We start from the raw sequence: 17,242 nt of genomic DNA, 5'->3' as shown, positions 1-17,242 counted from the left end.
AAACTGAGCTAACCGTAGCCCATTCGTCACGCGCGCGGGTTCTGAGGAGGGGGAGTGGAGGGTCTCCCTGTTGCCTGATAGGTCTTGATTGACTGCCCGAGGGTAAGGGAGGAGCGTGCCCTGCCCTTTTGGTGTGAAGGTTGTATTGTTGGTGTTAGATGGTGGTGATAATGTGCAGCTACCCCCCTAAGAAAGCGAAAGCCCCTTCGTGATTTACCATATAAATAGGATTGGATATCATCATCATCATCATTATTATTGCATAGAAGCAAGGCTGTGTACACACTGGGTCATTAAAGCACATTGCTTCACCCCTCAAAGAATCCTGGGAACTGCAGTTACAGGCTCGCCATGAAGGATGCCCGAATATTTATTACTTTTATATCAGACGTTTCCTTCCAAGAGCTCAGTATGATGTATGTATCATTATAGAGTCCTAGAATAGTTGGAAGGGACCACGAGGATCAAATAATCTCATCCCCTGCGCTGCCACTGCAGGAATCTTTCGCCCAAAGGGGGGGGGGTTTAAACCCACGACGCCAAGACTAAGGGTCTCATCCTCTTCGGTTTTCCCACTCCCCGTTTTATCCGCGCGATAACCCACTGTCAGAGGCGCAACACAGTGAGCCGGTGGGGATTTGAATCCTAGTTTCCACTACATCACATTAGCGGTGGCAAATGCTCCTTGATTATGGTAGGGAGGAAAGGAAGGCAGGGCAACAAGAGGTGGAGCCAGAGTCAAAGACAGGTAGAGCCGATTGATTCTGTTTTTGCCCCCATCCATCCCTGCTGAATTCTACAAAGGCAGCGCTGGTAAGAGAGGAAAGTAACAACTACGTAGTTCCACCACCTCCTAGGTTGGTTGTAAGAAGGAAAGGAACTGAGGTTGGCGTAGCAGTACCGCCTTAGCCCTTATGAACCAACCTCTGATATATCACACTGGTGGCTTTCATAGAAAAACTTCCGTATACCAAGTCAGACCATTGGTCCGTTTACATAGCTGTCAACTTTCAGATTTGAAAATAAGGGATCAGCAGCCTCATCTGTCCAGGGGACAGTCTACAGGATATCTAACAATCCGGCATAACAGCGGGAAACGGCGCTGGAATAAGGGAATTTCCCACCAAAAAAGGGAAGGTTGACAGCTATGCGTTTAGCTCAGTATTGTCCACACTGACTGGCAGCAACTCTCCAAGTTTCCAGCTGGTGACATTGCTAGCCCTGCCTGGAGATGCCATGATTTGAACCTGAGAACCTGGTGCTCTACCACTGAGCCATGGCGCTTCCCCTTTACACATAGATGTAGAAGATCTTTTTAAACGGCTTTTCAGGTGACTCACATAGTAATATTAAACTATAAATGTAAAAATAGCAAATACAAGCTACAAGAGGGGGAGCATTTTGATAAACAGATCTCAACTATTTTTAATAGATATGTCTAGTCAGAAGTAAGCTTGATTGAGTTCAATGGGACTTAGGTTCAGGCAAGTGCATATGGAGTTTCAACCTAAGGCTTCTTATCCTTCATTCTCTGCTGTTCGTTTAACTCAGGCATAGAAGAAGAAGAGGAAGAGTTTGGATTTGATGTCCTGCTTTATCACTACCCTAGGGAGTCTCAAAGCGGCTAACATTCTCCTTTCCCTTCCTCCCCCACAACAAACACTCTGTGAGGTGAGTGGGGCTGAGACTTCAAAGAAGTGTGACTAGCCCAAGGTCACCCAGCAGCTGCATGTGGAGGAGCGGAGACGCGAACCTGGTTTACCAGATTATAAGACTACCGCTCTTAACCACTACACCACACTACAACTCCCATCATCCCTAGCTAACAGGACAGGTGGTCAGGGATGATGGGAATTGTACTGTAGTCCCAAAACATCTGGAGGGCAGAGTTTGTCTATGCCTGGTTTAACTCTTTATCATGTGTCCCCTTTTGTTACATTTAAGTTACTTAGTTACTTTTTATCATGTGTTATCATATGACATCCTATGCCCTTTTAAAATATGGGTTGGGGGGTTATTGGGTTGTTGTTTTTATTTTGATTATGTATTTTGTGGTTTATATTTTGATTTTATTCTGTGAACTGCCCTGAGACCGCTGGGTATAGAACTGTACAGTGGTACCTCGGGTTACATAAGCTTCAGGTTACAGACGCTTCAGGTTACAGACTCCGCTAACCCAGAAATAGTACCTCAGGTTAAGAACTTTGTTTCAGGATGAGAACAGAAATCGTGCGGTGGCGGTGCGGCAGCAGCGGGGGGCCCCATTAGCTAAAGTGATGCTTCAGGTTAAGAACAGTTTCAGGTTAAGAATGGACCACCGGAACGAATTAAGTACTTAACCCGAGGTACCACTCTATATAAATTCAATAAATAATAACATCAGTTGTCTCATTCTACATGAATTACTATATAAATGAAAGGAAAAATAGTATCAAACAATGTGATACACAGTTGTTAGGTGGTTTAGTGACATTTTATACAAATTCCAGCAAGCGAACCTTAGCCTGAGATCATAAGCCACTGCCAACTCCAGGCTTAGATGGAGCATTGGTCTGAAGACTCCTCAGAGACTCAGAGAGTGGTCTCTGGCCAACAAAAGCTTATAGTGTAACAAGTATGTAAAATAGCCCTGTATCAGTGATTCCCAAACTTGAAAATTGCTGAGTGTGTTGGTGGACCACTTAAAATAGTTTTTCTGCCCATTGCAGCAATTGTAACGCATTTGTGTTAGATGCCATATGCATTTTAATTTTATTGCTTCTATTTTGATATGTTTGCTTCCTTTCACTTGTTTTCCTGGCTCCTAATCTTCTCCACTCCTTTTAAATCTCTCCCTCCTGCTCTTCTGTATTCTTAATCCTCCCCACTCCTTTTAAATCACTTCCTCTTCATTTCTTTCAAGTCCCCTCCCCTTGCCAGAGGATTGCTGGGTTCTCAGAATGAGCAGCTGCTGCACCCACTGTTCTTCACAGCCATGCTGTGGACCACCTGAGTGATGCTCATAGAACTCTTGCACTCAACTCTATTGTTTATGATGTCCCCTTGGAATACTCTGGGCCACTGTGAGAATATGTCTCCCAGCCCCAGCTGCCCAGGACTGATAAGGGCCCTGCTACTCTGATGTAAGCCTGCCAGAGTTCTCATGAACATGGAAATAGGCCCATGAGTTTTTTTCATTGAGGGCCTCCCTCAAATCTAGAACTAGCTCTGCTAAGATCAGCCAGAGTTTGCACCAGAGTCCACTTCCTCTTTTTAGCACCTCAATGCCCAGCAGTCTCCTCGCCTGAGCTCAGAGCTGGCATTGAAGACTCCCAGACTGCTGTTTCTGGGCAACTTCAGCATCCATGCCAAGGCGATTTGCTCCCCATTTGTGAATGCTCTCTATACAGAGTATCACCTGGCACCTTCATTACATATCTTTAGATGCCAGGAACGTATATCTCAACTAGGTATTTTCTCTTCAACCATGGCTTTTTAAATGGTTTTTTTTGGGGGGGGGGGCTATTGGTTTGTTTTTCATGTATTATGTATTTTGAATTCTAATTTTGTATTTTTATGTTGTGAACCGCCCTGTGACCTTTGGATGAAAGGCAGTATACTGACTAAATAAATAAGACAAGGAGGAAGTAGAAGATGGGGATTGTATCATGTTCAAGAACATGTACTATTCATAACCAGCTACCCACCCAGATATGTGGTTTCTAAGCTGGCTACCTCTCTTCTCACACACATCCATTCTTGTTCCATAGGAATTTCAAGTCTATATACATTTGATGTACACAATTTGCTTACCATATCATTGATGCTAATACATACAGTGGTGCCTCGCAAGACGAAAAGAATCCGTTCCGTGAGTCTCTTCGTCTAGCGGTTTTTTCGTCTTGCGAAGCAAGCCCATTAGCGGATTAGCGCTATTAGCGGCTATTAAAGGCTTAAGGGATTAGCGGATTAGCTGCTAAAAGGCTATTAGCAGCTTAGCGCCTTAGAAAAAGGGGATGGGTAGCGGGGAAAAAACCCCAGGAATCGCAAGACATTTTCGTCTTGCGAAGCAAGCCCATAGAGAAATTTGTCCTGTGAAGCACCTCCAAAACGGAAAACCCTTTTGTCTAGCGGGTTTTCCATCTTGCGAGGCATTCGTCTTGCGGGGCACCACTGTACTAGTAACTTTTACTAACTTCACAGCTTGGGCCCTGCTTTGGGTGTTTCACGAAACCAAGTGAAGTGAGAGATGGCATTTTCAGCAGTGACAGCACCCTAGTTATGGACTAGCCTTCACAGAGAGATTAGCTTGGCACCATCACTGTGGTCTTTTCAGATTCCGGTGAAGATCTTTCCGATAGCCTAAATTATCTAAAAGCCCTAGGTAATCTGGGCGTATTACACACACACACAGCTTTTTCTCTGGGGATACGCAGGGGTACACATACCCCTAAATGTTTTGTGAATCTTTGTACTTTTGTCCATTTAATGTATTTATTTTTCCCTATTTGAACTATAAAATGGTGATTTTCTTGAGTCAAAATGAGAGTACTATTTCAATTGTTTTTTGACATTTATTGCTAAGTTAACCAGAGAGCTATGTTGTTGGGCCACACACAAACACAAAAAAAAATAAGTTTCTGTACTGTGAAACCGATTCCAGTAGGAATGCAATTATGATGAGATAGTTAAAACCCTAGGTCTTTGTTTATATGCATTTTTCTGCCTAAGGCCCTCATTTCATATATGAATATGTGGTATGAGAATGAATGTATTTTGTACATGGGAATAGCTTCCAGTAGACAAAGCTAAACTTAGAAAGCAACTCTAATATAGTACAAATTTCCAGCTGGTTCCAAGGCAAACAATGCAGGTATAAGCTCTAAATTTTACTTTAACATAAAATTTGAATACACAACCAAGGTGTTATAGGCCAAGAAAATAAGAAGTTAGGCAATGTGGTGGGGAAGGTGTGTACACTCACCTGCTTGCATTGAGAGATGATGTACTTTGGTTTTTGATAGCTAGGTTCATTATATGTATGCAAAACTTGAAGCACAACTTCCTAGCTTTCATGTCATTCTGTAACAGCCTGTAAATATGCACATATACCTGAAACAACCATGTAGTGCATCCTTTTTTACTGCCTATGCTATTTCTGCTGTAACAAATTTTGGAATGGGTCAGGGACCTGTCCTATTGTGATCTGTAAGGCACTAGTCACTGGTGGAGCTATATAAATAATAATTAAAAGGGTAAGGCAGTTCTTAAGTTGAAGAAAAATGTAAGTAATTTACCAGAATCGCCAACCACAAACATTGACAAAACTACTTAATTCCAAAAGTGACAGTACAATAATAGATTTGATAGGTTCAACTGAAAGGTCACACAGACTTTCAGCCCATTCACTTCTTGGTAGCTTCTTAGCTGGTCCTACTCAAAAGGATTAAATCTACTGATTTTGGGGAACGTTTTATTCTACTGGTTTGACATGGCTACCTGAACCATTAATGAAAAAGTGTATCCCTTTTGGAAAAGCCCTTTGGTTCATTAGCCATAGTTGATCATCCTTAAACACCCAATGCCAATGGCATCAAATAAAACAATAAAAGCTTTTAAGTGTTGCTGGTTGACCCGCACATTGGTTGAAATGAAACACTGCTTTTAAGAAAGATATTAAAACACACACCCAAGACACTTTGTGCCAGTTTATTTTCCAAAACCTGTTTCATTAACAAAATGGAGGACTCTCAACCACCTCCTGTTTTACATACTGTCAAGGATCATTAAAATGTTAACATAGCAAGCCCTGTGCTTCAGCAAAGTAAGTGCTGGGGGCGGGGAGAAGAGGCAGGAATTTATTTACTTTTTTTGATGGCTAGATGCACCATGTTCTCACACTGCAACTTTGTAAAGGGAAAGCATATCAAAATCAATCTAAGTAAGAACAAGCAGAGCTGGGCAAAATACATTTTTTGAGTAGTTTAAATAAAAAACACAATACACTCCATTAAGCTATATTTCAAATATGAAATAAACCGAGAAACATTTGAAATACAAAATATGAGAACATTTGCAGAAACCCTGTTTCAAAATAAATTGCTAAATGCATTTATTCAGTAATGTCTTACCAATGCTTGTACAACCTGCAATTTTTAATTGTACTTGTGTTTTTAATTGTTTTACAGATAATTAAATATGCTATTTGTTATGTCAGTTGAGGGGAAATTATTGAATCTGCTTTGATAAACTGAAGTCTAGAATCATTTTGGTGTTTAGTGGCCTTCACCACAACAGAACTATTGGTTGATTAATAATAATGGTACATTAAAAGAAATTTCCTGCAGGTGCAAATGGCTATTTTATTAGCTAAACAAAATTTGGGTTGCTAGGTATTCATGCAGCATTCAAACATTTTGCTGTTTGTCATTCAATTAATGTGGCAGGTATTACTATAATCTGCTCTCAAAACAAAACAAAAATTCACAAGATGACTTCCTCTTTTTCTAAAATAAGAAGTCAACTCTGCAGCTGCATTCAACATTATTTTTCTGAATATAGTCTGTCTCTATCACAGCCAGGCAACAGGAACCACAGCTTCACATCTAGCCTTTAAGCTGTGGTTCCTGCTGCCTAGCTCTGATAAGAGACGGATGAAGCAAAGAGGTCACTGAATTAAGGATTCGGCTCATAATGCTCACCAATACCATTTCTCAGAGAATAAGGTGTAGTAGACTTTTAAAAACTGACTCACAGGGGAAAATATTGTTAATACCACAGTGACAATCAAATGCTTTGTCTCAGAAACTTTTATCCTGTTGCTTCCACCAATAGCTGGTAAATGGCACTAGTGTGTCATGAAGTCCCCATGTTTGCTGAGACTCTCCTTGCCTGCACTAGCACTATTGATGTAAGCAGTTGCTTTCCGAACTGCAAAAACTGTAAGACTCACTAAGCAGCTCCTTCCCTTCAGCTGACCTCTTGGGACCATGTTAGACAATGCAATAAATGAGTAACCCAATTTCATGTGTCTTAAAAAGGAAAAGAGAGGAAATAGTGAGAATCAGGTGTCTGGGTTATAATATGCAAGAAGTAGGGTTTAAGCCTTTCCCCTACACTCTAGTAATCTTGACACCCACTCACCCCCAATCTGTTATTTGTTCTGTGAAGGAAATAGTTAATGGAGTTAGTGGCATATGCTCTTGATTGCAAGGAGGCTTGTTCAACAAACTCAACACCATAGGTTGATCCAAGACCAAGACAGTTATATCAGACTAAGGCAGTAATCAAGTTACTACTAACTTGTCCCATTAATTACAATGGGAGCTATGTGCTACTAACTATCTGGAACCAATGCTGCATGCATGTTGTTTAGTGAGCACATGGGACCTAATATCTGCTTGAAAACCCAACTAAACTTCCAATCTTCTTCAACAACGAGGTTTTCCTTGCTTGTTCTACCTACAGAATAGAAAATGATCAAATACTACAGAAAAAAACCCCAATACATTTTCTATATCAGATACAATATGCAATTTAAATCATATTTGAAATACAAATATATGGATTATCAATACTGCCCTGCTGTGACAAAAATTATACAAGAATTTTAAAGAGTCATCCTGCAAACAGGAAGCACCTGTCAAATTAATATATATATATAAAGGCACATACCTATTGCATTGGGGTGGGGCAAGGAAGAGAATATTGGGAACAATGAATTGAAATTATCAATTAGAAAACCAAACCCAGAACAACATACACATTTAACACCTTTCCCCCCTGCTTCCAATATTTCAAGAAAATTCCAGCCAAGTATTTTATAAAGGAATACAATTGCATCAAATTATTTACCAAACTGGTAGGGTAGGGGGAGAAGAAGAATAAAGACTGCATTGGTTATTACAATATTTTAAAATAAATGCTATCATCAGAAAGCTGGGGGTATGAGGTACACAATACATACTAAAGCAGTACATGGGACAGCCAAGAAGTCAAATTACATATTCAAAAGCAACATTTCTAAGTAATTTCTAGAAACTGTAGAGATAGCATGTACAGTTCCCCATTACTCAAAAATATAATCTTTAAAATGGAAATAAGTGACTGGTACACAGCGCATGTCAATATTATTCTCAAAATGCAGGCTACTTAAAAAGAAAAGAAGTTTTCCCTTTTATGTACAAATAAAAGCACTGATCCACAGTGCATTCTACTCTAAAATTGTAGTCCACCCTTACCACACATCAATAAACCCCAAACAGATCCAGGTACACCCTGTATTTAATTTTAAAGTCAAAGACAACATTTTACAAAAAAACCCAAAAAGTATACTTGCTTTCTTTTTAAGCTCTACACATTCTTATCAGAGACTGAAAATGTCTTTATTACATTTTTAAAAAATGAATGTATATCTAGGAAAAGGAGCAACAGCTTTAGAAGAGACATTTTCAAGTATGACAATATTACCCATTAATATCACATTTCTATTCTTATGGCCAACTAATGTGACCATAGCAGCCATGTTTATTTATTCCTGGGTCTCATATAAAGTGGGGTAAGGTGGAGGCTGGCTTTAACTGCAACAGGTTTGCAACAATAAAGGGGACTGACTCTTCCCAGTCCGTGGCATTAACTACATGGGGCTCATTGCCCATTATTTACTCCCAGCTCATTTCATTTCCAGTGTAGAAGCAGAGCTGGAGGGGCACATGTGGGCAATGGACTACGTGAGGGAACGGGCTCTGGTTTCCATGCCTGTCCATGCTTTCTAATATTAAGCTCAGACGCCACCTTCCATTCTATATGAAAACGAGGCAGAGATGTGAACAAAAAAAGCACAGCCACTATCATCATGTCTAATCTGACCCTTAGAGAGAGCACTCTCTGTACAAGGGCACCTATCACCCTTCAGATTCTCACACACTCTCCTACAAGCCACATGATGAAACTGCCATCGCTCTCATCCTGTTTTAAGAATGTACGAAATCATAATATTATAATCGAACTGTCCATGCTTCCCAAAGCTTTTAAGACAGAATTCTTGCCATTTTAATAACCTATATGTCTTTTTTAAAGCAAAAATAAATCTCTAATTGGGAGTTGAATATGGGAAATGCAGAAAATGGTGTTGACACAGAAATCCACGAGTGTGTGGGTGTGTGAGTGTGTGTATTTCTTTCTCCTCAGCTTCATGCATTTTTTCTCTGAATACCTGTGGGAATTACAACCCTGACCTACCAGTCCAATTATCAAACTATAAAAGTATCAGACACAACTAAAGCCAGGACACACCAATCTTAAGATTTAGGCTGTGACCCTAAATACAATGGAAACAATGGAACAAAAACAGATGAAATAAATCTGCCTTGGTTTTGTAGCTTTTAAAATGGCAGCCTTGTAGCACTGCCTTAAGGATAGCACTGCCTTAAGGATAATCTTGTGACAAGACCACCACCACATTGCTTCACCTGCAAATATTTCAGGACCACAAACACATATTTGCAGTCAACCCGTTAATGGCCAAAACACTATGGCAACCTTCCACAGCTTGGCGCCCTCCAGATGTTTTGGACTACAACTACCATCAGCCCCAGTCAGCATGGGAAGGTTGCCCTAAAATAATGAATAATAGAAATGATACCAATATATTCATAAGGAAGGAGTTGTTGTTCTCTAAAGTCAGTATCTTTGAGAAGGCAGTAGGTTGGTCAGCATCTTACTCTCACAATAAATTTACAAAACGATGTCATATGCAGTGCAATCCTGTCCTGAGTTTAGTTGAGTTGCTATTTTTATAGTTAGCTTTAACCTGCTAATATATCTAATAGGGAAGCAGCAAATGTCAAGTATGTATGATGGACATCTTATTGGCTTTTAAAAACCTTTAAATACATATAATCTAACATTATTCAGACAGTTCAATTATAAACACCACTAATACCACTGTAAACAACCTTTCGCCAACTGGAAGTTGAAAATAGTACAGCTACCTGTACTTTTAGCATTTCTGGCAAGACGAATAAAAGTGTAATTCTGGCCACAGCAACCCCAAATGCAGTTTCAATAATGTTAACAGTGACCACCATCTAACTGCTAGGGTCAGCTATATAAAAAAAAGATGCCTTGCAATCTTTCAGCAAGGAAATGAGTGATAAACCCACCTCCACAGAGATAGGAGAGTTCCAATTCTCCAGATTTGGCACAGAAAGTGGTGCTAGCAATTGTGACCAAACTGTTATTTTGGTTTTCCATAAGAACAGACGATTCCCTAAAGACCCAGTGTGGCTGCAGGGATGACTAGCCCAGGTACGAAGGGAGGGGAGGGGGTGGTCCGCCCTGGGTGCCACCCTGACGTGGGGTGACAAAAGGGTGGGCGACACTTGTCACCGCGGTGCTTGCCTCACGCACAAGCCATGCATTTCAGCGCCCACAGGCTCTGCACTGTCCGCCTGCCTCCCCCCCCAGCTGTAGGGTGGCTGAGGCCCCGGTGTGACCCTGTCCCTATGGGCACCGCACACCCCGTCTCGTCCCTAAGGGCACGGTCTTGTCCCTATGGGCACTGTGCACCCCATGGTGCTTGGCGCCCATAGGAATAGCACAGGGTGCGTGGCAGTGCCCATAGGGACAGCACGGGATGCTGAGCACCCCGTTCCATCTCTATGAGTGCAGAGCGCCCCACCCCTATGGGCGGTTCACCCCACCCCACGTGCCTGAAAGGCTTCCTCCACTACTGGACTAGCCTTGCCACTGTTCTCAGTTGCGGCAACCTAAATATGAAGCAAAGACAGTACTCTAATCATATTCAAGAACCACCCCACCAATTGCACATTAAAGATCTGATAAAGGAGGGAGAATTTTATATATAAGTTAAAGAACTACAGACTAAGTATTACCTACAAAGGTTCAATGCTAATATTGACAGCCAAAATACAGCTACTGACATTTATTTACTTTTTTGGACAAGATGCCATTGGTTTATTGAACAAATAGATAATCACTTATTGTCTAGAAAGCTCATTTATTATAAAATCAAAGTCCTTGGTTATAGGATAAAAGCACAACCTCCAAGTTTAGGGTTATTGGAGACAGAATGTAAAACTGAATCTGACAAAAATTACACCAGTATAGTGGGTAACAATTCTTAAAAAGAATTCCTCAAATAATCATTACAGGTTAAGAGCAATGCCATTACTAGGGTTTACAGGTTACCTTCATGTATGAGCATGGGGGAATCCCCACACATTTGTTGTTGGGAAAAGGTTAAATTAGGTTGTGCAAGTATCACACTGCTTACAAAGATTGCAAGCATAAGAAGATGCACATACTCAGTAACATTTTGAGTTCAGGTCACTGAGCTGGCAAGTTAGATACGAAAAGAGAAATTACAAAATCCAGTCTTCCTTAATGAATTAAATTGCATATGAATAGAAGCAAGAATGTGTAAGCATTGGCGGCTTATGCTACCGTGGGACTATTGTGATTATTATTATGCTTTGAATCTGATTTTAATGGATATATCAATGATTACTGTATAATGTTGTAGAAAGCACATAAACATCATACATGAACCCATTCATTTGGAGAGTTGAAGCTGCCCTCTCTCTGAGGAGGTGGGTATTGCATGAAGTTCCCTGCTGTAAGACTGCAGCCAGTAAATGCAATAAATTAAGCACAGTTAAACTGAATTATTAGAAAATAATATCTGGGGGATAAAAAAGGTTGCTGCCTATTTTACAACCCCAAACTTTACATGGTCACAGCCTCTGAGATCAAACATTTTAGCTAGTTATTATAAAATCTGTGTAATTTAAATACATGTACTGATCCAAACTGGATTAAAAGACAGAAAATTGGTTAAAAGCATGATTTAAAATCCTAAATGAGGATCATTTGAATTAACTCACTAGAATATCAACTAAAACAAGGCCTTTAAGTAAGCTGCTCCAGCTTGTATAGGGCTACAATAAATATTGGTTTTGGACAAACCAGGAGAGAACATTAAAGCCCAAAGCCCTTGAAAATTCACTTTCCACATTTAATTACTGTACATGCATCCAGTTTACGTCTTTGCCAGTACATGTCCAAGATTTGGTCTGAAACGTTTTTTCCAACTTGCAACATTTAATCCATACAAAGTTAGTGGTTACAAATTGCAAACACATATGTAAAAAAACGATTTGATTTTTTTAAAAAATCATGTTTAGTTTGACAAAACAAGTATATCTTTCTTGAAGCAAGCATATATATATATATTTACATTCTTGGCACAATATTAACAAACACAAAAGACACTTACAGGGAAAAGACTGGTTTTCTAGAATTTGACACAGCCTGAGCCACAAAAGTACTTTTTGTTTCTGCAAATCCCTTCCCACGGAACAAGGGCCAATAACTTGGCAAAAACACTTGGAAGATCAAGCTCAAGTGCTGCAAAAAGTTTTAAATGATAAAAAGGGGCAAGCTTAATGAAAGAAAGCCACATGACATTTAAGAGAGAGGCTTTTTGCTGTTATTGCTACCGCAATGAGCTCAAGACAAGAAAATCATCACAGCAGTGATAGAAAGGAAAGAACCAGTTTGCACGTTTTCTTCAGTTAAAATGTTCTTTTAAAAAATAAATCATCATCATCATTTTTTGCTTCCCATCTCCCCTCATAGGTATGCCCTGGACTCCATCTGACAAATTTAAAAATAATGTTTAAGGTAATCCTTTCATTATTTTGGGGCATTGTGTTTAAAAATCACGGACCATCTTACATTCTCCTACACTGCAATAATATCTTAAGTATCTTGAAGGATAATGGTCTGAACTTTTCAATACAAAAGAAATTTGAGCTAAATGTCTTAAAGCAGTACAATATCTGCATTTTGAATGTGTTACAAAGAAGAAGAAAAGATTATGCAGCACTAGATTTTTTTTGTATTTCAGGGTTTACAAATATTTACACTCCCTCCTCCCCCCCCAAAAAAGTTTGTTTTATGTAGTGACTGGCCCTTTTAAAATTTTCTTTTGCTCCTTTACCCACAACATGGGTCGCAAGCTATAGAGGGATAGAGGAGCTCAGGAACACAATTTTCCAGTTCTTAAAGTGCAGCACTGTAAATGATGAATGACTAAGAAAATGCTGGTGCCCTACATCTTAAATTAAGGGCAAAAAGCTTCCCAGACTCACTGCTGCTGGCCACCTGCAGACTTTTTTCTGGGACATGAAGGCAACTCTAGCTAAAGTATGAAATGATGCTGCTATCTGTACATAAGAGGCTGCATAAGGAAGTGCAGCTATTGCCATCCATGCCTGGACTGCACACACTCTACTTTGTAACATACTATTTTCTTCAAAATAGGTCAGGTGCCCCAGTCTCTGCCAAAGCATAACTCTATCACTTGGCAAGGCAACGCTCTGCTGAAATGCCAATTGACTCTAGTTTTCTGTTAATGGCCTACATTTAGTTAAAAGTTGATTCACAGCATTTAAAACTCACAGTACAAAATTTGTGAATTAGAAGAAACTAGTCTAGCATGAGAAAAAGCAGTCAATATTGGCATTTCTGATAATGCAAGATTCTTCTCAGAGTCTTATTGTATCAGGTACTGCTTAAGAGTATCTGAAAGGTTTATTGCTCAACTTCATTAAGTGGTGCCATGGTAACAACGGCCACAGAATTCTGGGAGAAAATAAATAGAATAATTATACCCTCTACTAGCTTACTAGAGGCTAGCTGTTGCATGGAAATGCTGCAAAGAGTTTCCAAGTAAGCTCTTATTTAAAAAGGGAAAGTCAGGATTCTCCTTACATACTTTGCTGACCTTCAGCTTCAGAATACTTCAGCTTTCCACTGAAAACAGTCTTATGCTATCCAAAACCAAACATGATTTCATACCATAGTGACTGTTATAACAATGATCTCTAAAGCACAGCAATTCAAAGTAATTGATATTGTATGGGAAGCAGGTATGTGCCCTAGTGAGGACTGCAGTTCAAAAGTTCTGTCTTCTTTCTACCAATATTTGGTTGTCAAAGTGTCTTGCTGCTTTGGCGGGTCTACATAAATTGTATCTGCAACATATATAAAGAAAAACAAGCTGAATGAAAGTCATTAAGGTTACATATTTTTATTCACAAAATACTTGTAAACTGCTTTTTCATATATTTTTTAAAACAAAATTCTGGTGCACAACAATTCTTTTGTACATACACACATTAGTAAAGGTAAAGGGACCCCTGACCATTAGGTCCAGTCGTGACTGACTCTGGGGTTGCGACGCTCATCTCACTTTATTGGCCGAGGGAGCCAGCATACAGCTTCCGGGTCATGTGGCCAGCATGACTAAGCCGCTTCTGGCGAACCAGAGCAGCACACGGAAACGCCATTTACCTTCCCGCCGGAGCGGTACCTATTTATCTACTTGCCCTTTGACGTGCTTTCGAACTGCTAGGTTGGCAGGAGCAGGGACCAAGAAACGGGAGCTCACCCCGTCGCGGGGATTCAAACCGCCGACCTTCTGACTGGCAAGCCCAAGAGGCTCAGTGGTTTAACCCACAGTGCCACCTGCGTCCCACATACACACACTAAAACCACGTAAAAATTTAAAATCACAGATTACCTTCCATCTGCTTAATAATATCCCAGGAATATCTCTAAAAAGTTGTGCTGATCAATCAGAGGCTTGGTTGAAGCCCTGCTTCTTAAAGTTGAACTACAATGTATCAAGTCTTAACTTTTTAACGTTCATCACAATAAAAGTTCCACTACTCTACTAACTACAATAAAATACATCTTAACTGCAAATTAGGCAAACTTTTTTTTTGTCTGTTTTCAACAAAAAAACAAAATAAGAAACAAAGAACTGGTTTGTTTCCTGCTAGCAGGAATATAAATAGTGATGGTGATGATGTTTTGCAGCCTAAGGAGCAGATTTGACCAATCAGGGGCAGTATATAAATATTTTAAAGTGGCAAGTGCTGTTAACAGTCTACAGGAATCATGAAGAATTTCATCTTTATGCTAAGGAATACACTAACCTGTGTTCCAGAGATAGGTGCAAAAGGATTTGTTGGCCTTAGGCTGGTTTGGGTATATATCATAGGCTGGGGTGCCATAATAGGAGTAGCTCCAATCTGAGCAGGTACCTAAATGTCAGACAGAAACAGGAATGTATAAAGTCATTTACTGATCCTCTGAGCTTGAACATGGTTGCTCTATCTATATATTTTGAAAGCTAAACAAATTTTAGTTCCCTTTCAGCAACTTAACGCCAAAGCTCTCGAGGCTAGGTGCAGAAGCCGCTTATGCATGAACACAGTACTCCTACTGCTGAAGCGGCCAGTTTCTGCACTCTTCAGACAGTGGTTTCATGTGGTCTTCAACAGAGTCAGACCACTAATCCATCTAGCCCAGTGACATCTATTCTTACGGGAAGCAGCTTTCCAATGAGTCTGGCAGAGAAGATAATTTTCCCTGCCTGAAATCTGAGAGAGATGGAGGACTGAATTTGCTTGAAAGGAACTGAAATGCCTCAGAAGTGTGTTGACCAGATAATTCCACCCACCTGTAATGGCCAGCTTCTATAATAAATTGTCACAGAGCAACATGAGCATAATTATAAATGCAGGAGTTCAGATACAGCCAAGGTATTTCACCTCTTTGGAATTTGTACATAAATGGTGGGGGTGGATTAAGTTACAACTTGAATGCACTTTTAAACACCACCAAATGAATGGGCACCAAATAATAAACACCACCAAACGAATGGAATCAGTTACATAAAATATGACTAAAATTCTGTTTTAGCCTCAGATTTCCATACCTAAGCTATTGTGGACATCATTATAAAAACATGGTGGAGACAGAATATTTGTGTCTGTTTCAAGAAAGAGATGAGGAGGCTAAGATAACTTCCTTGGGGAGGGACAAACTAGTGAAAAGGTCTTGCTCTAAGGGGATGCTAAAATTGCATCCATTAAAAGATGTTAAGACCACACTGGCAAATCTTAAAACGTGGTGTGGGGATAATATAAAAGACATTTCTTAGGACATCCAAGTAAAGCAGTGGGAAAAACTTTATACCACACTTTGATTAAAATGTTGATAAGTACTGGGAAGCAAGATAAAAAATACTTCAGTGACTTCCCTTGTGCATGCAGAAGCTTTTCAGACTACTTTACAATGCAAAAGAATAACAAAAGAATTAGTACTTGAGATTTCAGGCTCATTAGACTGCTGCAAATTACGATGTATGACATTCAAAATAGAACATCTTCTCAATGTATTATATAAATATAAAGAGTGAATATTCTTACCATTCCATACACAGGCACTTGAGGTGTATTCAGTGGGTAGGTTACTGGAGCTGGTACCTTTGACGGGGGGGGGGGGGGAGATTGCATATAAAATTTGGCTACAAATTCCACTGCTAACACTGAAGAAATTGTATAAAATGCATCTTATTTTGCAGGATAGGAACTCGCATATCCAAGATAAGGTACTCCATTCTAGCATAGCAAAAAGGAGGAGGGACAGAAAATTATTGGGAGTAGCAGGATACCAAAACTAGAATGACTTTAGCTAGAAACAAGACAAGCTAGTTATGAAGTTAATTATCCTCAGTCTCGCACACCATGTAACTGTACATTCAAAAAGAATTAAAGCAATGTGGCTGAATGAAATTACGGGGTAGCTATATTATTTGACTGCTCTTTTGTACAGAGAAAGTTCTCTTTCCATATAAGGAAGGAATAGCTAAGGAGAATATTTTCATTACTTTGATTCATGCTTTTCAGCTCAGATTTGAAGTAACCAGGAAGCATAATAGATATCTAAGAAAGAGCTACCATTTATACACATAAGAGCAATTCACACCGAAACAGTAAAGCTGCAATCTGTGCTACTACAAACAAGTTATAAGGCATCAAGCACCTGTTACTGGGAGCTGGAATTCAAGGCTATGAATTTTTGCCATATCTGCCAGGATCCTATCAAAAATAAAACACCAATCCACAAAGAACTGGAGACCAGAAGTGTACATGTACCAGGGTTTATAGGGCTGTTTCTTTTCAGCTGCTTCTCCAAAGCCCTTTAATTTCAATTTAGTATACATTAGCTACCTTCAGAATACAGTATTTTCCTTCTGCAGCTTAAACATTAAAATCATTTAAAGTAATAAAATATAAACATCTTGAAGGGGAGTCTCAAAGCCAGTTTATGATGGCTGTAAAGTGCTCAGAGAAAAACAAGGCAACAATTCCACTAGGGTAGCACC

General features: G+C 39.8%; 1 protein-coding gene across 2 annotated transcripts in view; it reads right to left on the bottom strand.

The window, feature by feature from the left end:
- Window positions 1–5,674: 5,674 nt before the first annotated feature.
- Window positions 5,675–17,242, bottom strand: part of LOC310669494 (phosphatidylinositol-binding clathrin assembly protein-like) — a 50,319-nt gene continuing 38,751 nt past the window's right edge. For both annotated transcript variants that reach the window (XM_083423682.1, XM_083423683.1), the window contains 3 exons: window positions 16,284–16,340; window positions 15,006–15,113; window positions 5,675–14,039 (listed from right to left, as the gene is read on the bottom strand). In XM_083423682.1, the coding sequence (XP_083279808.1) occupies window positions 14,025–14,039; window positions 15,006–15,113; window positions 16,284–16,340 (180 nt within the window). In that variant the 3' untranslated portion in view covers window positions 5,675–14,024. The remainder of the gene's footprint in view (window positions 14,040–15,005; window positions 15,114–16,283; window positions 16,341–17,242) is intronic.

The sequence above is a fragment of the Podarcis tiliguerta genome (genome assembly GCF_965153285.1).
Source record: "Podarcis tiliguerta genome assembly, chromosome: Z".
Classification (NCBI taxonomy): domain Eukaryota; kingdom Metazoa; phylum Chordata; class Lepidosauria; order Squamata; family Lacertidae; genus Podarcis; species Podarcis tiliguerta.
The sequence above is the reverse complement of the archived record's forward strand: the minus strand, read 5'-3'. Positions and strand labels throughout refer to the sequence as shown.